This window comes from Triticum urartu, chromosome 2A, assembly GCF_056163025.1.
Source record: "Triticum urartu cultivar PI428250 chromosome 2A, HENAU_Tu73, whole genome shotgun sequence".
NCBI classification, from domain to species: Eukaryota; Viridiplantae; Streptophyta; class Magnoliopsida; order Poales; family Poaceae; genus Triticum; species Triticum urartu.
The window spans coordinates 81,362,202-81,388,184 of record NC_141874.1 but is presented as its reverse complement, the minus strand read 5'-3'; the positions used below and the strand labels follow the sequence as shown (position 1 = coordinate 81,388,184).

General features: G+C 46.5%; 2 protein-coding genes across 3 annotated transcripts; one reads left to right on the top strand and one right to left on the bottom strand.

Moving 5' to 3' along the window:
• The first annotated feature begins 375 nt into the window (after positions 1-375).
• Positions 376-5,715, top strand: LOC125535788 (protein tesmin/TSO1-like CXC 7). 2 transcript variants are annotated; one of them, XM_087543223.1, is made up of 10 exons: positions 376-527; positions 1,105-1,548; positions 1,837-1,941; positions 2,749-2,929; positions 3,517-3,867; positions 4,144-4,226; positions 4,313-4,407; positions 4,706-4,894; positions 4,985-5,104; positions 5,285-5,715. In XM_087543223.1, exons 2-10 carry the CDS (start codon positions 1,163-1,165, stop codon positions 5,443-5,445), a joined length of 1,671 nt encoding a protein of 556 aa, XP_087399349.1. In that variant the 5' UTR covers positions 376-527; positions 1,105-1,162; the 3' UTR covers positions 5,446-5,715. The 2 variants fall into 2 exon arrangements, with proteins under 2 accessions (XP_087399349.1, XP_048554820.2); XM_048698863.2 differs by having other exon boundaries at positions 4,706-5,104.
• Positions 5,716-23,089: 17,374 nt separating this feature from the next.
• LOC147983938 (uncharacterized) lies at positions 23,090-24,738 on the bottom strand. The gene is made up of 2 exons (XM_087539640.1): positions 23,361-24,738; positions 23,090-23,124 (listed from the first exon to the last, which is right to left on the bottom strand). Exons 1-2 carry the CDS (start codon positions 24,736-24,738, stop codon positions 23,090-23,092), a joined length of 1,413 nt encoding a protein of 470 aa, XP_087395766.1.
• Positions 24,739-25,983: the final 1,245 nt, after the last annotated feature.

The following is a 25,983-nucleotide window of genomic DNA, read 5'->3' as shown; positions in this document are numbered from 1 at the left end:
GAGAACGATCAGCATATTAGTGTTCATTTTTTAGATTGTTTTCAGTTTTATCTGGACAATTTTCTTTCGGTTTAAATTTTGGCCAAAATTTGGTTGAAAATGAAAAACGATGTATCTCTCAATATCTGCTACTCCAAACTTTTTTTTTGAACTGGAACCTGCTACTCCAAACTTGATTGAATTTGAAATGCTGGATTGGCCGGTCTCAGTAAGGTGAAGGAGCTAATTTCAGGGATTTGAAATTCAGGTTTCAATTTCCACGGTGCTCTACCACTTCATTCAAACTTCAAACCTTTTTTTAAAGTAGACTTTTCTCGGCCGTCAGGCGTCAGCAGCTATAAATACCTTCTCCCATCCCCGTCTGTTCTCCGGCCCCCAGAAACGGAGCGAAACTCCCCGAAATCGAAAGCAGATCACCCTCGCCCACCTGCTGCCCTGCCCCCACCCCGCCTCGCCCGTCGCCGGCGGGCCCCCTTCGCCGGATCTCCTCGGCCGCGCGGATCGACCTCGCGCGCGTCCGAGATGAGGTTCCTCCCCAACTTTTCGCCGCCATTTTTGCTGTGGGGATTATCCGCGACAGGCTCATGGATGGGAACCCTGCTTCGATTCTGCTTAGATGTTTCTTCGTTTCGTACCTGGTTTTGCTGTGGGTCGTGTGAGGGCTCGAGGCATTTTCGGCCGGGGAAGAGCGGCGTGGTTCGTTTCGTGGGGAACCGGGTCGTTCTGGGGTGAATGAAATGTCAGAACTCTTGAGAATTGACGAATGGTGGCCGTTGAATCCAGTTTGTTTCGGATTTGTGCCGATGCTCTGCTGGTTAATTTGTGGGGGTGAGGGGTAAAATCGGTTTGATCAAGATGAAGGATGCGCTGGGTGCCACTGTGTCCTGTGTGCAGATCAGTTAGATTTACTTACGAATGTTTCATCCAACCGGACGGATTTTGGCGGTTTAGGGATTCTATATGGGCTTGCGTTAACTATGTATAGTAGTTTATTTTCCTTCCAGTTTGATTTGAAGCGAATTTGCGGCTTGGCAAGTGATCAATCTGTCAAAGTCTTCAACTAAGTACTGATCATGCTCAACTGAATTTTCTCTGTGATGCCAGGTGATGTCGGACTCGGAGCCCAGCAGGGTCCCCAGGTGGATCTGAAAACTGGTACAAAATGGACAACCCGCTGAACCTCCCTCCTGGTTCGGTGCAGCCAAACTTCGGCTCGGCCTTCTACGCCCACAAGCCAGGAAGTGCTGCAACAGCGGTATCGCTCTCCCAGGCGCTGCCACTGTGGCCTCCAGTGCCATGGCCTACACTAATGGTTAGGAAGCACCACATGCCATTTCCTGCTCAACCCGCAGCTAAGAAGCTGCAGGTGCGGCGTTCGCCTGTGCTGTCACAAGATTTACCATTGCGGGAGGCATTGCAAGTTGCAGAGCTGCCACCACCAAGGGTACAACTGCGCCCATTGCAACAGGCACCCCCAGTTCTGAAACAATCGTTGCCCAAGACGGAGGTGCCGGTGGTGCTGCCAATGCGTGCAACCTCTGTAGACGTGTGAGCTCTCTCTCCCTGCTATGTAATTTGGGAATAGTAATGTTTGTTTAGAGTCTATGGCATATAATGTGATGGGATGTTTGGTTGAAGGAATTGAAATTGGTAACTACCTACTAGGACATTGGATTTGTTTCTTCTTCTATATAGAATATAGTTACAGCTGGTATTCTGTGTTCCAAAGTTAATTGAGAAATCGTGTCCAGGTTTCCCCCCTTTTATCCTCTGAGAGCAGGGAACAGTTGGCTGGAAACTATGTTTGTTGATTATTGCAAATTTTCCTATCTCCAGGAGATGGAATGCTCGATATCCGTGGAGTGAAACATCATGCGAATCCACAGACAGGACATCAAGGAGGAAACAATGCAAGTGCAAGAACTCGAAATGTCTGAAAAAGTAATTTCCCTTGTAATTTATTCAAACAATATGCAGCATACGGGTTTTTTACTACTGAATTTTCTTTTAGGTTAATATTTTATCCCTCAAGTCATTTCACAACCCTTTAAGATTAGTGCTTATTTACTGTATATTGCTTGCTGTGAAAAATCTCACTGCCTTTCTACGTGCATAACGTGTGTGAATGCCTGTATTGCTTTCTGTAATGTACTGCCGATAAGTCGCCAAAGGGGCACAATGCAAACAAGCAAAAGACTGTATATTAAACCTCCAAATGAAACCTGATACAGTTGTTATTTCTTCATAGTATTTCTTTCATAATTTGATGCTATAGTTCATGTTCTACACTTTGTGGTTAAACAGTTTCTATGCCAGGCTCCATCTTTGGAGTACTTATTATAATAGCAATTATGAAAGTAAATAGAACAAATAATTGTTGATTTTTGTGGTCATTCCTTTGCATCTTGCGCTATCAGGATAATTAGTAACTGAATTTTCAAAAATATAATCTAAAATAGTGCCAAAGTTATAAGAAAAACAAGTCCTCCCTCCACTCCAAATTGATTGAGGTTCTAGTTTTGTCCTAAGTCAAACTTTATCTTTGACCAAGTCCATAAAAATGTTCTAATATCTACAACATTAATGAGATTTTGCCTTCTTTCTGAACACTTGCATTACTGATGAACTCCTTTTGTTCTTTCAAGTCAGTTGATAGCCCTTACTTTGTTAATAGCTAAGGCAACGACTTGGATTGTTTATAGATCATAAAATTCTACTGGTTGATCTTTTGATTGAATGCATTTCCAGGTATTGTGAGTGTTTTGCATCAGGTAGATACTGCAATGATTGCAACTGCAAAAACTGTTATAATAATGTTGGTCATGAGGCTGCAAGACAGGATGCTATCGATGCTGCAATGGAAAGGAATCCTATGGCCTTTATGCCCAAAATTGGGAACATCCCTCCACATGCAGCCCAGAACTGCGAGGTAGAGCACAATGCATATTTTCTTAGAATGACTTGTGTTTTCCTCCAGTTCTCTAGTTGTTGAGCTATCTATGTCATCCTAAAACCTTATTTGCTTGCTTGCTTGTTTTATTGTCCATGGAAAATTTAACAACGATGAAGAGACACATGAAGTGGCCTGTAAATAATGGCACGAATAATGTTCTGGGGTCAAGACTCATCACTCATATATCATTAGACTAAGTGTCACATGTTTATTTATTATATGTGCAATAGTTGCTGAATTTTGTCTTTCATGCTATGTTAAGCAAGATCAGTGCAGTAAAAATGACAGAAAACTCAAATCCCCCTTTTGTCATATAGAAGTTGTCCAATGTCAGAAATTAATCATGGATTGCCATTACCTAATTTCCTTTTGGGTACATTGTTTCAATTGACAAATTTGACCATGCGTTCTGCTAGCAATTAATAATCATTGACTCTGAGCCCATACCATGACTTAAGGGCTTAAGTCAATAGTTATATGAGAAAGAAGCCAAATTCCGAGTTGTATTTCAATATGTTTGCCTTATCATGTCATGTATGAAATCCATTCCCTTTACATCCCAGTTTAAAGTAGCAGAAGGCCCTCTTGTGGGTAAGCACACGAAGGGGTGCCACTGCAAGAGATCCGAGTGCCTGAAGAAATACTGTGAGTGCTTTCGATCTAATATTCTTTGTTCAGAGAACTGCAAATGTATGGATTGCAAGAACTATGAGAGCAATGAAGATAGGAAAGCAATACGACGTATCACCCGGCACCAGCAGCACCTTGTCTATGCACATCATATGCAGAATCCTGCTATAATGGGTATTACTGGACCATATGCGGCTCTTTCTCCTGCAGCAGAAAAGCTCTCCAATCTCTCAGTGGCTTCTTCAGGCAGAGATCAGCTCATCAGCAACAATGATTCTTCACAAGTAATTCTTTTACAGCATGCCTTCCATAATATTCATGACTAAGGCTTTCGTTATGTTGACTTAGAAAACAATTTGAGGTATATACTGTAGCAGCCAAGAACATGTGGTGTCTTATAAATGACGGACTGAATATTTATGGTTAGTAGCTCAAGTGCTAGAACATATCATTTGGATAAAATAAAGGTTTCTTTCGCAAAAAAAAAGGATAAAGTAAAAAGGTAAAAAAGTTGAAATTCTGGTTATTAACATATACTTTTGGTTTTTACCCCATTTCAGGTGACTTCGTCTTTGCTCACTCCTGTACCTATAGAAGGCACTAAAAGTGCCGTCAAAGTAGAACCGCATGGAGTTACTTACAGGTGACATTCAGGCCATGGTTATAACCAATTTCTCATTTGAACTCATTTGATTGTGTTGTCTAATATATGTTTCTTATCTTCTTAAGGCCACTTTTAGCTGATGTTATCCAGATAGAGAATGTCAATGAGCTCTGTAAAGTATTGCTTCTAGTATCAAGGCAAGCTGCTGGAGCATCCGTAGGTATTGTTCTCTCCAAAAGAACAGTCGGAGATGTGACCCTAATATTTGATTTATTATGCTGAATGCGTTTATGTTTGCTTGCTCAAAATGTTCTATGGCCATGCGTAGATTTTTTTATTGCTGGTTTTCCATCAACTATTGGGAAGTACAGCGTAGAACACAGTGACCTTGTCACATTCAGTTCAGAGGGATTGCTTTGTTACTCCACCTAAAGAAAAATTGCACATACCTTAAAAGTAGAACTCAATATCAGGTGTAGGTATATTTTCTCTGGATTTCATTGCTGTTTCATTTTCAGGTGTTAAGGAGAACATAAATAGAAGAAAATTAGATCGAGCTGATAGTTGCCTTTCTTCCATAAACCATGACACGGAAGCAGTTGAGAAACAGCGCGATGAACAAGTCTGCTTAACAGAAAACAGTTTAACCGCAGTTCCTGTTTCTGAAGTAAGGGCAGGAACGCCAAGATCCGACCCTACTGATACATGTAAGTATGACAGAAGACCGGTGTCCCCTGAAACCCAGGAACTGATGTGTAACGAGCAAGATCGGCTTTTCCTGACACCAAGCGTTGCAGCTGTAATTCCCTCGGCCACCAAACAGAGATTGCCAGACACTTACAAAGAGCAAGAGAAGCGTATTCTGAAAACCTTGCATGACTATCTTGGTGAGCTTGTCAACTGCGGAAGGCTTCATGGTGAGTGTTAGCGGCGCCATGACGTTCATCAAGTTTTGTAGATGCAATTTTAGCCGTCACCCTAATGCAAGACGCTGGAACCATCTAAACCTGTAGTAGTTAGTTTTATTACTTGGATCTGTATCAGCATTGTTGCAAATAAGTATCCAAATTTAACAGCTCTTGGTTTCGTTTCTGCAGAAGAGAAGCTCTCTTTGATGTCATCGAAGTTCGAGCGAACTTCTGTCGGTAGCAGCTGCGGTTCGTCGTCCATATCGAGGGTCACAGAGGTTGCTAGGGTTGGACAAACAATCCGACAGTCGCTCCATTCTCCAGCAAGTGTCAAGTCACCAGGTCTGTAGCCGATTCGAGAAGTGGGATGAGCAGCCCAGTGCCATGAGCATGCTGTAGCCAGAATGAGCGTTTCATTGCCTGCGCAAAATGGCCGCCGACAATGGCATATAGCAAACCTAGAGCGCTAACCTAGAGAACCTGATGGGTGGATTTCAGGATTTGGTTTGAGCATGACTCAATCCTTAGATGCTAACCTTCTCTGAGTATTATCACTCATCCCTTTTGTACTAGACACATGAATTGCCTTGCCAATTGAAGTCTCACGTACGTCCTGGACATGAGTGAATAATATCTCGCCCGTGATCGCCGGAAAAAGCAAGCTCTTTTGCTGAGATTGTGACATATATTACTCCCTGTGTAAAAAGAACGGAAAAAACGTGTGGGCGTTTGTAGATCGCCCACACGTCTTCATCATCACTCATTTTGCCACGTATGAATAGATGACATCAGCAGAATTTTTTTTGGTTTTCGTCTTAAAAATGTTTTATCTTCTAAATAAAAAAGCGAACTAAAAATCCGTTTTCACCATTAAATCCGTCTTGACGAGATCTTCAAAACTAGACCCCATGTTGATATGTTTCGATGAATTTTTTTTGCCCAGAAGTTGCCATGATGTTTACACTATAGTTGCCATAGTGCTTAAACTAAAGTTGCCATGTGGCATTTTTAGTTTGTAGATCATGGCAATTTTAGTTTTTTGATGATGGCAATTCCAGTACTTTGACCATGAAAATATTTTTTTATTGAACCATGGCAATTTTAAGTGCATGTATCATGGCAATTTTAGTTTATGATGCATGGCAAGTCTAGTTTCTTAATCTCTGTTTTATAATATGTTAAAATTTACTTTTAAATGTAAAAGAAAATAGTTGAAACATATCATGGCTACTTCAGTGTAAATATCATGACAATTCATGTGCAATAGACATGGCAACTTTTAACCAAAAAAAATTTTTGCCGAAATATATCGATATGAGATCTAGTTTTGAAGATCTCGTCGCGAGGGATTTAATGGTGAAAACGGATCTTCAATCGGATTTTCATTTAAGAGATAAAACATTTTAAAAACTGAAAATCCAAAAAGATTATCGCATGCTGCATGCGATGATGTGGCAATCTATTTGCATTAGAGATGTGTGGTGCGTCTTCTTTCATGCCACACGTGTGGCAGTTATCGACGTCCAAAAGGAATATAAGATCGTAGAGAGGGAGACCGTCCCCGTTAGGGGGCATGCACCATAGAGGCTGGCATGGCAAGCACAGACACAGCAGACGGCCTCTCTGCGCCGTTAGGGCCCGGCTGCTTCTGAATGTTGATGTATAATGTGCTGCCTAGTCTCTTCGATCAAATCGGTCTTTTGGTTGCATTGGCTAGAGCATGCACTTCTACATGGTATCAGTTTTCATCGCGATCTCCCTCGCTTCCGCTCCATGCAGCCGCCGCTCCTCTGGCCGCTGCCCCCCCCCCCTCCCAAACCCTAATGCCGCACTGAAGTTTCTCTTGCCCGTTGAACTGATGATTAGCTGCCTGGTGCGGTGCCCCTGGTTCTTTCGACGGGGACCCGAGCCTTTGCTCCTGGCCTGGCCAGATCGCAGTGCATGCGAGGCAGGAAGTCGCTGAGCAGTCAACCGAGAACCCCAACCTTTTTTAGGGGTAAAAATAGCCAAATTTATTCATCAAACATCACAAAGTGGGGTATAACTTAGATCATGGGGTTGGTCAAACCAAATGTGGCGCCCCAGGCCTAGCGAAAGCGGGAACTTGACTAGACTATGTGCTTCAAAGTTGACAACACAACTCTTAAAAGTAAAACTACAATGGAATTGAGCTACCGTAAGATTAATCTCACTGACTATAGCACCATCCTTGGATGCGAGGCTAACCTAGTACCTTCCCAGGCGGGCTGCGGCCTTTCGACCCTTGTTGGGCCGCATCTGGACGATGTGCAGTCACAAGGGAAGTGTCGTCTCACAACACCAGCTGACGATTATGTTGTGAGAGTTGTTGCTATGTTCTTTCAAGAGGTAAATACATTGCAAGTCATAGAACTTGCACGCGACGGTCAGTTTAATGCATAAACTTATAAAATACGTGTTTCTGGTCATCTAACTTGTCCCTCCGTTCATATACAGTGCTTTCTACCGTATTCAGCTGTATCATGTCAATACATGGCGTGCCAACATGGCAGGGGTCCATTGTCAGCGGTGGGTAACCCGTGTGCACTATTTTTTTCTTCAGGAAGCACCCTTGCATTTTTTATTTATGCGAAAAAATCCTCAAATAAAATGAAAAATGATGAACGAACATTGGGATTCGAACAGAACACCTGCTACGATCCGCCACGCTTCGATAACCAATTGACCTACATATTGTTCACGCTCTTGGAGCACAATTAGCTTTATATAAGAAATATTGTGCGGCCTTAAAAAAAGATAGTACGAGCTAAAATAGAAACCAAAACGAGAAAAAGGGAAGGCACCGGTTCGAACCTATGGCCACATTTTTTAGAAGAACCTATGAACACATAAGCTCGCCGCGTGTGGGAGCACCAACCATCCGGCCACAATGAGTTAAAAAAACATCAGCCACAATGACATTTAAATAGATAAACACAATTTATCTTATGTATTCTTCTTTCTTTTTTCTATTTACAATAAAATATAGTTCATAATGAATATACGTCAATTTCTTTCGGACAATCAACAGAACTCATTATAAATTCGAAAATCTAGATAAAAAATTATATGTAAAAAATAATGTACATAAATTTTTCGGAGAAATTAACTTTTTTTTCTTGAATTCAAATAATTTAAAAATTAAAAATATGGAAAAGTGAATATAGTGCACAGTGAATATAGTGCACAATGAATATACACATTTTATGGGGACAAATCAGAAAAACTTTGTTTCAAATTGAATAATTCGAAATTTGAAAATCTAGAGAAAAGGAATGTGGCTCAGAATGAATGTAAGTATTGTTCGGACAAATCATCTAATTTTTGTTTGAATTTGAATAAGCTATATAAAAGAAATACAGTTCATAATCAATGTACGCAAATTTCTTTCGAACAAATCACTGGATATTTTGTCTGAATTTGAATATATTAAAATTGGAAAATATTGATAAACGAAAATACAGGTCCGAATGAATTTATGTAATTTTTTCCCGGAAAAATCAAATAATTTTTTCTTTAAATTCGAATTTTAAATTAAAAATCTAGATAAAAGAAAATGTTGTGCAGAAGGATGTATGTAATTTTCTTTCAAACAAATCAGTAGAAATTTTGTTTGAATCTGAATCATTTTGAATTGGAAAATGTAGAGAAAAGAAAATATATTCAGAATGTGTACTTTTATCCAAGAGGTGATATACCTTAGTAGTCCAAATGAAACAGCAAGCACGATCAGTTGAGGTGGTTAGGTTGTTAGCGCCATTACAACAGTTTGTAGTTTCAAACTCGCTCCGTCCCTTTTTTTCCAGCCAAATGTTTTTACAGCGAATACTGACGGCTGAGACCCAGCGGACAACTATTGTTGGAGTGCTTTTGTACAAAGTAAAAAAATGAGGGTGTTTTTGCAGAAAAAACATCACGTGCACTAGGCACTGACAATGGGCCCTTGCTACACTGGCATTGCCACGTAGGCAGCAAATACATCCACGTACGGGAAATATGACCGTATTTGCACACCCGCACAAGTTTAATGACCAGAAACACATATTTTGCAAGTTCGTGCACCAAACTGATCGTCGCGCGCAAGTTGTAAGACTTCTAATGTATTTAACTCTTCTTTCAAACTTGTTGGGACATCATAAAAGAGAACATTATGGCAGCCATCATGTAATTTGAGAGAACCAATGTGATCAACCTTGAAAGTCTAAATTGAAGCTACTTCGGTGCTCATACCAAAGAAACAAGATGCCCAAGGGGCTAGAGACTACGGACCGAACAGCCTACTGTCATTCTTTGTGAAGTTGGTTATGAAAAATTTGGCAAGAAAGTTGCGTCCATTCATGAGCTCCTTAGTGCTGCCAGCCCAAAGCACTTTTATCAAGGAAAGTGCCTGGTGAACTAGAAGCAAGCAATACCTGTTACGCAAATTTGGCGACCTAGGGATTTCAAGCCTTAGTTTTAAGAGTGTTGCCATGCGATGCAGATGGCTTTGGATGTCATGGATGGGCAGATCCAAGCCGTGGTAGGGGCTTCCAATTCCTGTAGATAACATAGTCAGGGACTCAGGGCACTGTCTCATTCATGTGTCTGTGGATTTCAGCATTGGTGATGGAGCATACACTCAGTTCTGGACTGATCCCTGCTTGTCCAAGACGGACAAGCCTTTGCAACAAATACCCAGACCTTTACAAGCAGTGCGCCCTTAGAAAAATCACTATCCAGACAACTATGCAGGGAAATAAGTGGTTGAGACACTTCAAAGATAACCTCACGGCCACCTCCTCAATTAATTCCTCGACCTATGGAATGAGATTCAGAACATCTATCTCCTCCCGAAAGATGATACTCTCTCGGCTGGAAACGGACGGGCACGGGGAATTTCAATACGGCCTGAACCTATGCTCTGCTCTTTGCTGCATGTATTCAGCCACCTTTCACCAAGTTGGCTTGGAAATCTGATGCCCCACCGAAGTGTCAATTGTTTGTGTGGCCTGTTGCTCAAGGCCGATATGTCTAATAGCAGTGTCAAAAAACGCTCTTATATTATACTCCCTTCGTTCGGAATTACTTGTCTCGGAAATGGATGTATCTATACATCCATTTCCGAGACAAGTAATTCCGAACGGAGGGAGTAAGACGGAAGGAGTAGCTGATAATTTGGCAAAGTGAGGCTGCCCCACAACCCAACTTGCCCCCTACGCCTCCTGTCGCCAGAAGATCCAATTCATCAGTTTACGACCTGAACTTATTCGAAGGAGATTTGGAAATCTTTACTACACAAGCTTCAGCTGAACATTTCTTTGCTGCACATCGGCAACGAGACCCTAATACGGTGGTGGCAGCATTCCTCCGCAAGCACGAACAGGGATTCTGCCAAGTCTTGGCGTTCGGTCATTGCTCTGGTCTGGTGGAACATTTGAAAAGAACGGAACGACAGAATCTTTAGAAATGCAGCGAGCTCGACCCAGACATGGTTTCATTTGCTTCAGATCAAAGCATGGAACTGGACGGATGCTGGCAGGCGTAGGGTGAAAAAAACATGAATTCATTGATTAGGAGTATTGCTAGACTTCAGTGGTGAATATGCCCTTGATTGGAATAACAAAGTTGTGGACTAACAACATGTGCTACTAGGACTACTTTATATTACCGCGTGTTTAATGGACCCTACCCACTGTCTCATAAGTGCAGTAGCAAAGTGAGTGGAGGCACGACGTTGGCATCCCATCTGACCATCTCCTTGGAGCATCTCCAGCCGTTGGCCTCTCAGGAGACGCTTAAAATCGCAACCTGAAAGAGTATCGGCGCTAAAATCGGCGTGGGGGCTTTCGGACTCCCAGACGCCAGCCCTAGGGTCGCCCTTAGAAGATGACATATTTTTATACAAAATATGAATTTGGCTAAAGTTCGGCGAAAATGACATTTTATAGCATAATTTTTATTACATAAACAAATTTAATCATTCTACGGCACGAAGAACGCGGTGAGCTTGGCGAAGTCACCGTCGTCGTCGCCGGCCTTCTCCTCCTTGACGCAGACGCTGCCCCTGCTGGATCCCTGGCTGGCGTCGCCTTGGCGGCCCGGTGCCGGTGGTGCGCTGAATACATGCAGCCTCGCCGATGCCGTGCGGCGAGCTCTTCATAGGCGCGGCGCTGGCGCTCCATCTCCGTCCGCGCCCAGTCGTCGCGCGGCCACTTCAAGGCCGTCGCATCGTCAAGCGCCTCCTTCTCGCCGCCAGCGATCCCGGGCTCCGTCTTCACAGGAGCGAGCCCAGGCTCCTTCTTCACGGCGGTGAGACCCGCCTCCGTTTTCGGCTTGACAAAGCGGGGAGGGGCCGAGGAGGAGGCGCGCCCGCCGCCTTCGTTGATGACGATGTCGGCCGAGCGGGGTCTCCGCTGCGGGCTCGGCCCTGACGCCGAACACCGCCGGAGAGCCGGAGGAGTGGGAAGAGGAGCGGGACGAGGACGACGAGTCAGAGAACCTCATGCCCGGTGCCACGGCGGGGGACCGGGGCGGTGGCCGGGTATGTCAGCGGCGGGTTGTTGCCGCCCTCGAGGTACGCGAGAACCTCATGGAGCGTTCGGCCGGGGGCGGCCCACCACAGGCGTCGCCCCTCGCTGTTCCCACGGCCCCCCACCACCGGCGCCCCGTTGGTGGAGGCGAGGTGCTGCTCCTGACGGCGCTGGAAGTACGCCGCCCACGCGTCGTGGTTGTCGGCGGCGTACTGCGGGGAGGCGCGCTGCTCGTCGGTCAGCGACGACCGAACGCGGTCGACCTCACCGGCGAAGTAGTCAGGGCGCGCGTCAACGTCCGACAATGGGGGAATGGGGACGCCTCCGGCGCTGAGCCTCCATCCTGTCGGCCCAGCGCACATGTCTGGACGCGCCAGGATGTTGGCTTCGAAAAGCAGGTGCGCCTCCCCCGCGTGCAGCGAGCGGCGGCCGAAGCCGTTGGCGGCTCCGTCGCCGGGGAACCGCTCGCACATCATCGCGGCTGGGCTAGGAAGAGAGGAGAGGTTCGGCGGCGGCGGAGAGAGAGAGAGGCAGAGAGCACGGCGTCCGTGGCCAGCGGCGGGGGGGGGGGGGGGGCAACACTTTTTATAGCCGCCGGGGAGACGTGTGTACGCGTGGCGGGGAGTGATGCGTCGCCGCGCCGCCCGTGAAGAGCCGTCCTGTGGTGAGGAATCAATGGAAGACCAACCGGTAGCAGCCTTGGCATTGATTCTCCGCGAGAAACTGAGGCGTTCTGAGGACGCCGAGGCAAGTGTCGCTGACTCGGCGGGCCCGCGGCTCTTCCGCGCCAAAAGCGTTTCACCCGGCACCCGCGAGCGCCCCCCAGCGCGCTGGGTTTGGCTTGGGTGCGTCGGCGCCAAATTCAGCCCGAGCCGACGAAAATTGGGTTTCTAGGGATGTGGCTGGGCCGATTTTTATGCGCCGGTGTGAAAAAATCGCCTGAGAGGGCGTATTGGGGACGCGGCTGGAGATGCTTTTATGGTCACCGATCCTCCTTGAGACTTGCACATCTGTGTGGGCTTGTTATGTTGCTTCCCCACTTCATAAATAAAGCACACCATGATACAACAGTCACAACTTTTTTTTTTGAGACAAACAACAGTCACAACTGAAAGAAGGGAGGCCGACACAGAGAGGTCCTAACCGGCGCTCTCAGCGCCGGTTCCGCTTACTGGCGCCCGCGGGCGATGGTACTTGGCCGGCCCAGCAAATTTCAGTAGATCGCAGGTTTCCTCGTGGGCATTGCGAAAAAATCGGCAAAAAAGGTCTCCTCGTGGATCGACCATGCACCCTCACAAAAAATTTTACAAAAGGCTAACCACCTGACCTAGATACGTGCTAGTGACCAAGTTCAGGGCGAATTATTTAAGGACATTAATAGACGCACAATTTATTAGTACACATCTACCATTCACTGTAGCGTTTGATTTTTCAACTATTTGAAAACATTTCGAAAGAAAAAGTTCATGAATTACAAAAAAAATCATTGATTTTGAAAAAAAGTTCATCAATTTTGAAAAAAAAGTTCACAGTTTTGAGAAAAAGTTCATAGTATTTGAAAAAAGTTCATCAATTTTCAGAAATAGTTCACAAAAAATGAGAGAAATGTTCACGGATTTAAAAAAAGTTCATCCATTTTCAGAAATATTTCACAAAAATTGAGAAAAAAGTTCATGGATTTAAAGTTCATCAAATTTTTAAAAAGGTTCATAAATTTTGAAAAAAGTTTATCGATTTTGAAAAAGGTTCATCACCTTTGAAAAAAGGTCACGCTTTTTGAAAAACAGTTCATCGAATTAGGAAAAAAGTTCATTAAATTCGAAAAAAGTTCATCCAATTTGAAAACGTTCATTGATTTTGAGAAAAAGGTTTGTACAGTTGAATAAACTTCATCAATTTCGAACAAGTTCATCGATGAAAAGAGTTCATGAATTTTGAAAACTTAACTGAAAAAGAAAAGGAAAAAAGACAGAAGAATCCCGGCCAAAACAAATAAAATATGGTAAAAGCACAGCACAATTTAGTTAAAGAAACGTAAAGGAAGACAATTAGCACTAAGGGGAATCATGGTCAGTTGGTTACTGCACTGGTTCGATCTCAAAGAAGAAACAGGTGACGAGTTCGACCCCCGACCACCTCGCTGTGTTTTTGGAAGTTTTTACAGAAAAGGAAACGAAACATGGCCCGGCCCAGCGCGGAACTATAGTGTGCGCCCGTTTGCTGGAATCGAATAAACGGGCGCTGAAGGCGCCGTTTAGAACATCTTGTCTGAGGCCCATTGTAAGATTCTAAAATTTCCTCTGGAATCTTTGTTCCTATGCTTTTCCTGTAAAAATCCCTCAAACCGAATGAGGATAAGGAGCATCTCAGGTTGTGTTCAATAATGTTAGAAACAATAGAGAAGTGCAAGACATAGGCACTGCCATCGTTTCTACGCACAAAACGAGCTTTGAGTGGCTGTGTAGATTCCTCCAAAAACATAGAAAATGAATAGCATTACCACGAAATTCCCGCACACATTTCCTACAAACTGAATGTATCTATAGAAAATTTTCCTCTGGAATCTTTGTTCCTATGCTTTTCCTGTAAAAATCCCTCAAACCGAATGAGGATAAGGAGCATCTCAGGTTGTGTTCAATAATGCTAGAAACACATAGAGAAGTGCAAGACATAGGCACTGCCATCCCCCCCCCCCCCCCCCCCCCCCCCGCCCTCCTCCCCAAACACCTTTTTAGCTTCTTCTCGTAAACACAACTGTAGGTCGGTTAACCCAGACATACACACACATGTTGTATTTGGTGACAGCTATTAGCATCTAATTATTGGCGATAGATGCATATATTATGAGTGTTTTGCATCAGGTAGATACCGCTGCTATTGCAACTGTAAAACTGTTCTAATAATGTTAGTCATGAGGGCGCAAGACAAGATGCTACCTATGTTGTACTAGAAAGGAATCATGTGGTCTTTATGCCAAAATTGAGAATGTCCCTCCACGCGCAGTCTAGAATGAGGATAAGGAGCATCTCAGGTTGTGTTCAATAATGCTAGAAACACATAGAGAAGTGCAAGACATAGGCACTGCCATCCCCCCCCCCCCCCCCCCCCGCCCTCCTCCCCAAACACCTTTTTAGCTTCTTCTCGTAAACACAACTGTAGGTCGGTTAACCCAGACATACACACACATGTTGTATTTGGTGACAGCTATTAGCATCTAATTATTGGCGATAGATGCATATATTATGAGTGTTTTGCATCAGGTAGATACCGCTGCTATTGCAACTGTAAAACTGTTCTAATAATGTTAGTCATGAGGGCGCAAGACAAGATGCTACCGATGTTGTACTAGAAAGGAATCATGTGGTCTTTATGCCAAAATTGAGAATGTCCCTCCACGCGCAGTCTAGAATCGCGAGGTAGAGCACAATGTATAATTTCTAAGAATCACTTCTGTTTTCCTCAGTTCTCTAGTTATTGAAAGGCTTGGCTATGAGGCTATCTATGCTATCTTAAAATGGTATTTCCTTGCTTGCTTGTTTCCTTGTCTATATGCAAAATTTAAACACGGTGAAGGAACATAATTAGAAGTGGCATGTAAATAACGGCATAAATAATGTTATGAGGTCAAGATTTATGTATCATTACAATAAGCATCACATCTTTATTTATTACTAGATGACACCCCGCACATTGTGGCGGGACCATTTGCAATATATTTCACTGATATTTGATTATATAAACATCAATATTTTGATTAATAATATATATCCTTGACCACATTATATAAGAGATATAGACTATCACCAAAAATGCAAATTGGCAATGAAAATGTGCAGACAACTAATAAAACAATAGGGATAACAAAAAAATACAATAGTTTGAAAATCTGACATAGTAGGAATATTTTGCATGATAATGTAGAGACAAAAATCAGAGGAAGTTAGTGATAAAGTAGAGGGAATTTGAGTACATGTGAAATGCTCGACCCATTATATTTCGCCTTAAAAAATCATAGATACATTGAGAATATTTAATTACTACATCTGTTTATTTTTACCAATGGTTCCTTCATGTCTGTTGGAACATTGGATTTGAACTGACATCTGCCAAAAATGATATATCCTGTTGCAATGAAAATTACACCAAGACATGCAAAAAGATGAACCAATTCAATCCATATGTGTAGATTCTATCAGAAGTGCAGGGGCATAGTTTTCTTATTGGATTTCTTTCGAGACCATAATTGAAAATCCGCACTAAATAATCTTCTACCATGATCAGTTCATCTACAATAGATGTTGTTTGCTGGATTATTTTTTTCTGTCATGCTATGTTAAGCAAGCTCGGTGAGGTTTGGGCAGCAACAATGAATATAATTTATTTTTTGAAACAAAACGTACCTGTTGGCAGGGTAAAATGCTACCTTATTTCTGTGGGGGTAAGGAAAAGAGTTGACCTTTTTAGAGCTGGAATCACTTGACAAGGGGATAAGAACAAAAGGTAATCAGGTGAGATGAGGTTTGTCAACCTAAAAAGCCAAGAGGGGCTTGGTATTCTTAGTCTGGATCTGATGAACAAAGCTCTCTAGCAGGATGATTGGTGGTGGCGACACTCGGTCGTGGTGCAGCGCGGCGTGCATGACGGCGCCACTTCATCGTGGACGCACGCCTCGCAGCGACCGATGGTGCCAAGTTTGCCGCTCTACCGACTGACCAACTGATGTCATGTGTTGGGGTGTATGTTGTGCTCGATATGATTCTCCCAGCCACCCGCGGAAACTCTTAATTAAAAAAATGAGATGTGAGTTGGTGTTGTGCATATTATACACATCAACTCAAAAAAAATGTGCGAACCAACCCGTGGTTGAATGGTTAGAAGGACAGTGGTATTCCCTGTCTATCAGAGTTCAAGTCTCAGACTTGACATTGCGTTCCCATCGACTACGAAGGTGTGTGTGTGAATATGATGTGTCGACTCGATCTCTCAAAGATGCTTATAGGGATGAGTGTGCATGCGTGCATTCATAGGAATGAATGTATGTGTGTTTGTATAACCGTCTGCATCTGTACTATGTTAAAAAAAATTCAAAGAAAATGTATATGCGTGGCCGAAGAGTGGAGATCTTGCGTAGATACACAATTTGGTACACAGATCTTGCGTAATTACAACTCTACGAGAACTTTAGTGTCGTTTTGGGTCACATATCGTATCAAGGAAAAAGATCTACTCCCTCCATCCCATAATGTAATAATTTGTAAAAATGTCTTATATTATGAAACGCAGTAAGTACTTTTCAGTTGTTATTTAATACCGTTCGTAGCCAAAAAGGATGGAAGTGCCGCAAAGGAAACAAAATTTAAACTAGTGTTATATAAGGAAGAAAAGATTTATGTCAGATAGGAAGTCAAATTTTAGACAGTGTTAAATAAGGAGTTATCTCCTTGTTAACGTCAACTATTTGCACGGGCCGTCTATAGCATGTAGTGGGGGCGAGGTTACATATAAGATTCCTTCCGTTTCATAATGTAGTGTCTAAAAAAATTGAAGTCAAAATTTACAAACTTTGATCAGGTTTGTAGAGAAAGTTATTTTCATCTACTATATCAAATACATATCATTAGGAGCACCATGGCATGTACTTTCATATTATATTTCTGTGGTGTTATAGATATAGATAATTACAATCAAAAACTCGGTCAAACTTCATAAAGTTTGACTTTCAAAAAAATTAGTAGGTAGTACACTATAAAACAGAGACTATATATTCTAAAACAGGAGTAGTTGACAGGAGGACATGCAGTCCGTGATGCGTTGTCCCAGATAATTATCATTAATTAATCTTGATTGGTATCAATCAAATAAATGGCATCACAACAGGCGGAGCTACTTACTATGTGTTAAACTCAGGGGCAATTGCCCCTCCCCCCTCCCCTCCCCCAAACTTTGAACCAATTTGTGAAGAAATTTTGTAGGAGGTGACTTACATGAGAATTGTTTTAGCCTTACAATGGACAAGCGAGTTTATCTTTGTTATCAGATTCTTAGTTGCGTCACGGCATGAGTGGCCTTCTTCGTCGCATGGAGACGGAGCGTGCAGAAGAACTGAAGTATTATCATTTATTTTAAATATTCTTTTCGTTATTGCGTACTTTGAAGAGGTAGACATTAACTTTTTCAAAAATCTACGGGGATTGAAATAGTTCTGCCTATATTAGAAATTATTGTGTAAAATTATGTATGTTCATTCTGGACCACAAGCACACACTATTATTGTTTATCTTCCTTGTATTTCTAAAATACCTAATTATTAGCAATTTGACAACGTTGTATTTTGTAAACTATTCAACATGCATTAAAAATTATTTTGGTGAGCTTTTTAATACAATTATTTAAAAATGTTACAGAGTAATTTTAATACACGTTGAACTCTTTTTAAATACACATTGGCAATTTTTTAATGCGAGACATCATTTTTTAAATGCACATTTTAATCTTTTAATACATGCTAAAAAAATTCAAATGCACTAGCACCTTCTTTAAGTTTATGGCAGTGGTATTTTTTCTTACATTTTTTCTTGAACGTAAAAAATAGTGTGAAAAATAAAAATAAAGAACTTGAAAAAATGAAATAAAGTTTGTGCGGGTCCATAGAAGTGCCATATATAAATAAGAATCGCTTGAAGAGGTGCATAGCAACCAAGGAGGATTTTTAGAGCATGGTGGCCACTGAGCGCATTTTCTAAAGGCTAAAATATGTCACTTAAAAGTTTCAAAAAGAGTTGATTGTTTTCACACAAAAATGGATGCATGTGCTCTAAGTGGCTTTCAAATTTCATTTGATATTATGTTATATTATATCCTGCAAAAAAATGACAACATCACGGCCAAAAAAACAAGCAAATTTTTGCATGTATTTGTCTTTTTTATCTCCCACATACAAGCACATATATTAATGAAAATTCACAAGGATATATTACACTTCTATGTGTGCATGTGCAAAAACATTCAGAATCTTTTTAGCCGTAAAAAATCCATTTATTTGAACTTAAAAAAAATAGGACATAGCCCGTGCTCCAAAGTTACTTTATGCATAGCGATGCAATATATAAAGTTCGACCTCAATATTTACCGAGCTATGTATGGCACGGTGGACAACTTTTGCGTACAATGCAATGTGTGACAATGAGGGTTCGATCCTGTATCACATTTTTTTTCTTTGTCTAATTTCTAATTCATGGGATTTGCCTGCATGACTAAATAAAATATGAGGGGGTCTTGTTAAGAAAATCCACACGCTCGGGCCACCCGGCGCCTTCCAACTCTCAGCCACTGCCACGCTGGCACGCCACGCGGCTGGACGTACGTCCGGATACGGATGGAGACACCGTATTTGCATGTTCGAACAAGTTTGAACATCAGTTTCATGTATTTTGCAATTTTAGACACTAAACTCAGGGCCGGCCCTGAGGTATGGCCGGAGAGGCGGCGGCCTAGGGCCCATGCCTGCGAGGGGCCCATGATCTGGTATATACGTAATACAAATAAAATATATAGGAAAAAAATTACAGGGGAGAAAGAACGAGATGGGCTAAGCCAAGTTCACTTAGCCTGTTTGTTTAGCGATATACGTGAAGTACGTACGCTAGGCACGGACGCACGCGACCACGCGTGAATCAATCCATCGCTTCGCTTCGTCTTCCTCCGTTCGCGCCGCTCAACCGTCGCTCGGCTCGGTCGCCGCCGTTCTTGAGTCCCTGTGCGCCATCACCCCGTCAGGCATGTGTGCACCGTCCGGCGTCCGTCGTGCGGGCGACCCGGCTATTCGCCGTTCGGCATCCGCGAGACCAAGAGTAGGCTGTACGTATTAATTTATCCATCCCCAAGACCACAACCCTAATTTTATTGTACACGATTTGGGTTTTGTTGTATAAGTTTCTAATATTTTGCATCCTCTTCATAATTTTAGGACATTAGCCTGGCTTACAATGTTTAATAAGAAGCATTTGTTGGGTGCTCATTAAAGGGGAAAAAGAAAAGAAAGCGGTCTGAACATTGAATCGGAGAAGGGTTCTTGAGAAGGTATCTTGGACAATGTTGATATTGTTATTGTCCTTAATGACTTTGCATCAAGAAACGTCCGAAGAAACTCTTTTGTGAAGTACTAAAGCATTATTATTGTCGATGGAGTCAGCTGATTTGGTTCTTATTTGAGGTAATCATGTCATGTCAGTATTTATGTCGTAATATGGCATTGCTGTTTGAGGGAGAGGGAATTGGAGACTCAACGCACACCTTCCATTCATCGATGAGGCCGTATATATACAGTTACAGAGGGCCACTCGTGGTGGTGATCGTGCGCCACTACTCATGCCATCGTGCTCCACTACATGGGCATTGTGGCATACATACACAGCGTATGCTCAAGGCTATCTGCGTATAGTCTATCACCCCCCGTAGTCGTGTCGTCGGCTTCGGCGATGCAAAGACTGGACCGAAACTGAAGAAACACATCCCGGGGCAGACCTTTGGTCATCACATCTACGAGCTGCTGCGACGTGGGGATGTGAAGGACGCGAAATTGGCCGAGAGCCGCACGCTCGCGCACAAAGTGGATGTCCAGCTCCACGTGCTTGGTGCGGCGATGATGGATGGGGTTGGCCGACAAGTAGACTGCCGACACATTGTCGCAGAACACGAGCGTGGCCGTGGTCACCGGAGCGAGCAGTTCACCAAGGAGCTGCCGGAGCCAGATGCATTCTGCAACGGCGTTGGCGACGCCGCGGTACTCGGCTTCAGTGCTGGACCGGACACGGTGGCCTGTCGCTTGGAAGACCAGGACACCAGAGCATCACCAAGGTAGACGCAGAACCCGGACGTCGAGCGGCGCGTGTCGGGGCAGCCGGCCCAGTCGGCGTCGGTGTAGGCACGGAGCTCAAGCGTTGGTGAAGCGCGAAGATGGAGCCCGAGGGACGGCGTGCCACGGACGTAGCGCAGTACCCGCTTGATCAGGTTCTGGTGACAAGCACGGGGGTCGTGCATGTGGAGGCAGATTTGCTGGACCGCATACGCGAGCTCGAGGCGCGTGATGGTGAGATACTGCAGTGCTCTGGTGAGACTGCGGTAGGCGGAGGCGTCGTCGAGAGCAGGCCCGTCAGCCTGCGGCAGCTTGCCCTTGGTGTCAACTGGCGTGGGAGAGGGCCGGCAGGTGTCCATCCCGGCGCGCTCGAGCACGTCCCCGGCGTATTGCTGCTGGCAGAGGAAGAAACCAGCAGCAGTACGGGTGACCCGGATGTCGAGGAAGAAGTGCAGAGCTCCCAGGTCCTTCATGGCAAACTCACGGGTGAGCTGGCGCACGATGTGTTGGAGAAGAGCCGGGGAAGACGCCGTGAGCATAACGTCGTCGACGTAGAGGAGTAGGAACGCGGCGTTCGCACCGTGGGCTAGCGTGAACAGAGATGAGTCCGAGCGCGCGGCGACGAAGCCGATGGTCTTGAGGTGCCCGGCGAAGCGCAGGAACCAAGCACGGGGCGCCTGTTTGAGACCGTAGAGCGACTTGGCCAGCCAACAGACATGATCGGGCTTGTTGGTGTCGACGAAGCCGGCGGGCTGTAAGCAGTAGACCTCCTCCTCGAGCGTGCCGTGGAGGAAGGCGTGCTTGACGTCCAGTTGGTGCACGGGCCAGCAACGCGACGCAGCGATGGTGAGGACGGAGCGAATCGTGGCTGGCTTGACGACGGGCGCGAAGGTCTCGCCGTAGTCGACGCCTACGCGCTGGCGGAAGCCACGCACAACCCAGCGGGCCTTGTAACGCTCGAGGGAGCCATCCGCACGGTACTTGTGCTTGAAAATCCACTTACCAGTGATCAAGTTGGCGCCAGGCGGGCGCGGCACCAGATCCCATGTCCAGTTGCTGACCAGAGCGGTGTACTCCTCGCGCATGGCCGCGAGCCAGTTGGGGTCGCGCACGGCGACACGAACAGAGGTGGGCACAAGCGAGACCGCCGTCGTGGAAGTAGCCGTGGCTGCATCATAGTAGCGCGGGTTGGGCCGGACGATGCCGGACTGAGACCGTGTGACCATCTGCCGGGGCGGCGCCGCAAGGGGCGCGCGAGCGGTGGTAGACGAGCCGGAAGGGGCGGACAGTGCGCCGGACTGCGAGCCATCAGGGCCGTGCGACGAGGACGACGCAGCAGTGCTGGAGCCAGCAGAGAGCTCGCGGCAAGCACCAGCGCCGCGCGAGTCGCCGATCCTAGATCCGACGCTGGTGCTTGAATCCGGGGAGCGCGCGGCAGGCGGGGAAGAAGCAGGCGCGTCCGATCGGGATCGAACGCCCACGCTTGAATCCAGCGAGCGCGCGGCAGGCGAGGAGGGAGCAGGCGCGTCCGATCGGAATCGAACGCCCACGCTTGAATCGCCAGAGCACGCGGGAGAGGTGTCGACAGCGCGAGGCGGAGCAGGCACCTGCAAAACGAGCGGCGCGGCAGGCAATGGTGCAGGCGGTGGCGGGCAGTCGGCGACGGCGGGGCGAGCGAAAGGAAATGTGCCCTCGTCGAAAAGGACATGGCGCGAGGTGAGAACCCGGCGAGAGGCCAGATCGAAGCAGCGATAGTCGCGATGGTCTGACGGATATCCGAGGAAGACACAGGCAGCAGAGCAGGCGTCGAGCTTGTGGCAAGCTGTAGCGGCCGTGTTTGGGTAGCAGAGGCACCCGAAGACACGAAGCACGCTGTAGTCAGGAGCGACGCCCAGAAGTAGCTCATGCGGCGTGTGCGGTGTGCTGGCATGGCAGGGCCTGCGGTTTAGGAGGTAGGTGGCAGTGTTGAGGGCCTCGGCCCAGAAACGAGGCGGCATGGAGGCGTGGAGCATGAGAGCGCGAATGCTGTTGTTCAGAGTGCGCAGCACACGCTCGGCTTTGCCGTTTTGCTGACTTGTGTAGGGGCAGGAGAGGCGCAGGACGGAGCCGTGTTCAGAGAGAAGGGAGCGCGCAGAGTGACTGTCGAATTCGCGACCATTGTCAGTTTGCAGAGAGAAGATGGGAAGCTGAAACTGAGTGCGAGCATATGCATAGAATTCGCGCAAAATGGACAGCACGTCTGATTTGTTCTTGAGTGGGAAAGTCCACACGTAATGGGTGTAATCATCGAGCACGACGAGATAGTACTGATAACCAGAGATGCTTGCAACAGGAGACATCCATACATCAAGATGTAGTAACTGAAAGGGAAAGTAGGTACAACTTTGAGAATGCTGAAATGGCAGACGGACATGCTTCCCTAAGCGGCAGGCATGACAGCTATGCGGAGCAGACTTGCTAAAACTAAACTGCTGTAGAGAGGCGAGGTGTTGAACTGCGGCGACGCCAGGGTGACCGAGACGCTGATGTAGCAGATCGGTGGTGACCACGCCCGCGAATGGGCGCACGCGCGACGGGGCTGGAGTGGCCACGGGGTACAAATCGCCGGTGGAATTACAGCGCAGGATCACCGCCCTGGTCCTGAGATCCTTGACAGAGAAACCAAAAAGATCAAACTCAACAGAAACCGGGTTATCTCTACAGATTTGTCTAACAGAGAGGAGGTTTTTGATGAGAGAGGGAGCAACGAGTACATTGCGGAGTTGAATGGGGGAGGTGCCCTGAATTAGGGAGCCCATGCCGGTGTGTGTGATTGGCAGGTGCTCACCACTCCCCACGATGATGTGCGAATGCGAAGGAGAAGGAAGAAGGGAGTGGAGGTTACCAGAGGAGTTGGACATGTGAGTTGCTGCGCCGGAGTCCAAGTACCAGTCGGAGGTGCTGCCGGACGACGAGGGGCCGGCGGTGGCACTGTGCAGGGCGGCTTGGAGCGAAGCCATGTCCCACGGCTGTGGAGACGGCCCAGCTGGCGCAGGGGCGTACGCGGGCGGGGCGCCGTAGCCACCAGGCGGCAGCCCGTAGGGCGGAACGCCGTAGCCACTAGGCGGCGGCACGGAGGGCGCGGCGTACATTGCCTGCTGCGGTGGGGTGCCGGGCCGAGGGCCAAGGACACCGGAGCCCGGCGCGCGCCACGGCATCGGCCAGGCTTGCACAAGGCCTGTCCAGGAGTTGGAGCCGGGTGCGGGAGGGGGCAGCCCCCCCCCCCCCCGGGGCACGAGCGGCGCAGGCGGCGTCGGAGAGTTGGTGGGGGCGCCGTTCCCACGCCCGCGGCGACGCGGACGGCCCTGCCCACGGCCAGCGGAGGGATCCACGGGCGCTGGCGGAGCAGGGTTGGAGGGTCCGGTGCCACGGCCGGCGACAAGGGCGTGGGCGCCCTGCTGGCAAGTGAACTGCTCGGCGCGATGTTCCTCGAGGAGGAGGAAGGAGCGGGTCTGCAGGAAGGAGGGCAGTGGCGTACGGGCGGTGATGTGCGGGATGGCGCCATGGTACTGACGGCCAAGGCCATGCAGGAGATGGAACACCTGTTGCGTCTCCGTCACGGGCTGCCCAAGGTCGCGCAGCTGATCGGCGTAGGTCTTCAGCTTGATGCAGTACTGCATGATGGTCATGTCGCCCTGGACGATGGCGTGATACTCGGCGTCAACGTACATGGCCCGAGCGAGGTGGTTGTCACGGAAGAGACCGTCGATCGCCGTCCACACCGTCAGCGCGGTGTCCTCGTGCTGCATCACCGTGTCTAGGAGCTCGGGGGAGACGGTGGTGTTGAGCCAGTGAACGACGGCGTGGTCCGCCATAACCCACTCGGGGTCGTCGAAGCGCGGCACCGCGGCGGCGTCGATGTGGTCGCGGAGGCCAAACATGCCGATCGCCGTGTCGAAATGCCGGCGCCATTGCGCATGGTTGCCGGCGAGGAGATCGAGGGTCACTGGCACATGGCGGCGAATGTCAAGCGTCTGGAGGAACGAGGCCGGCAGGACCGTAGCGGGCCGCGGCGGCGCTGCGGCAAGAGGAGCGGTCGCGTCAGCGATGGCGGCGAGGGCAGCAGGCTGCGATGCAGAGGGCGGAGAAGGAGCGGTGGCCAGAGGAGCAGTTGCACCGGCGGTGGGGGAAGGAGGCTGGGGCGGGTCATCCATGGTGGCGGCGGAAGTAGGATCGTGGATCGGGGCAAAGGGGTTGACCGGATCAGGGGTATCTGATACCATGTTTGAGGGAAAGGGAATTGGAGACTTAACGCACACCTTCCATTCATCGATGAGGCCGTATATATACACTTACAGAGGGCCACTCGTGACGGTGATCGTGCACCACTGCTCATGCCATCGTGCTCCACTACATGGGCATCATGGCATACATACACAGCGTATGCTCAAGGCTATCTGCGTATAGTCTATCAATTGCGAACAACTATTATAGGCAAATCTCATACTAAAGATGTATTGTTGAATGTTTACTCTTAATATTATCCAAATGAAGTTATATATTTGCTTATGTATCACACATACATACATATTTATGGTCTTAGGACATAGGGGCTCATATCGTCCTTCGCCCTAGGGCCTTCTAAAACATAGGGCCGGCCCTGACTAACTGACCGTGCAAGACAAGTTGAGACACCTCCAGCGTATCTAACTCTTATTTCATGCTATGTTAAGCAAGATCAGTGAGGTTTGTGAAGCAACAATGACAGAAAACTTAAATCCCTTTTCTGTCTTCTAGAACTTGTCAGCAATCAGTACATGGATTGCCATTACCTGCCTTCCTTTTGGGTACATTTCTTAAAATTGACAAAAAAAATCTCAAATACGCAAAGTTTGTGCATCTTTTCATTGATAGAAGGAGATAGAATGGTACACAGAAGGATACACAACCCATGACACAATCGCAAAATAGGCGTGAACATGATGCCCAAAGCAGAGGGGCACAGGATGCTCGGTCCGAACAAAGAAAACAACACAGCCAAAACCCACCAAGCTCTTGGACCAAGAGAAAAGTAGCAAATTTGAGCGTGGTGTTCTTCTAGCAATTAATAATCAATGACGACTCTGAGCCCATACCATGAGTTAAGGGCTTAATGCAATAGTCATATGAGAAACAAGTCAAACTCCGTGTTGCATGCCAATATCTTTGCCTTATCATATCATGTATGAAATCCATTCTCTTCACATCTCAGTTTAAGTAGCAGAAGGCCCTCTTGTGGGTGAGCGCACGAAGGAGTGCCACTGCAAGAGATCAAAGTGTCTGAAGAAATACTTTGAGCGCTTTCAATCTAATATTCTCTGCTCCGAGAACTACAACATATAATGACAAGTGATACTTAGTGTAATACTTTGAGCATCTGTGGTAAAACGATGCGAGAACTATGAGAGCGAAGATAGGAAAGTAATACACCGTATCACCCAGCGGCACCTTGCCTATGTTCATCCTATGCAGAATCCTGCGGGTATTAC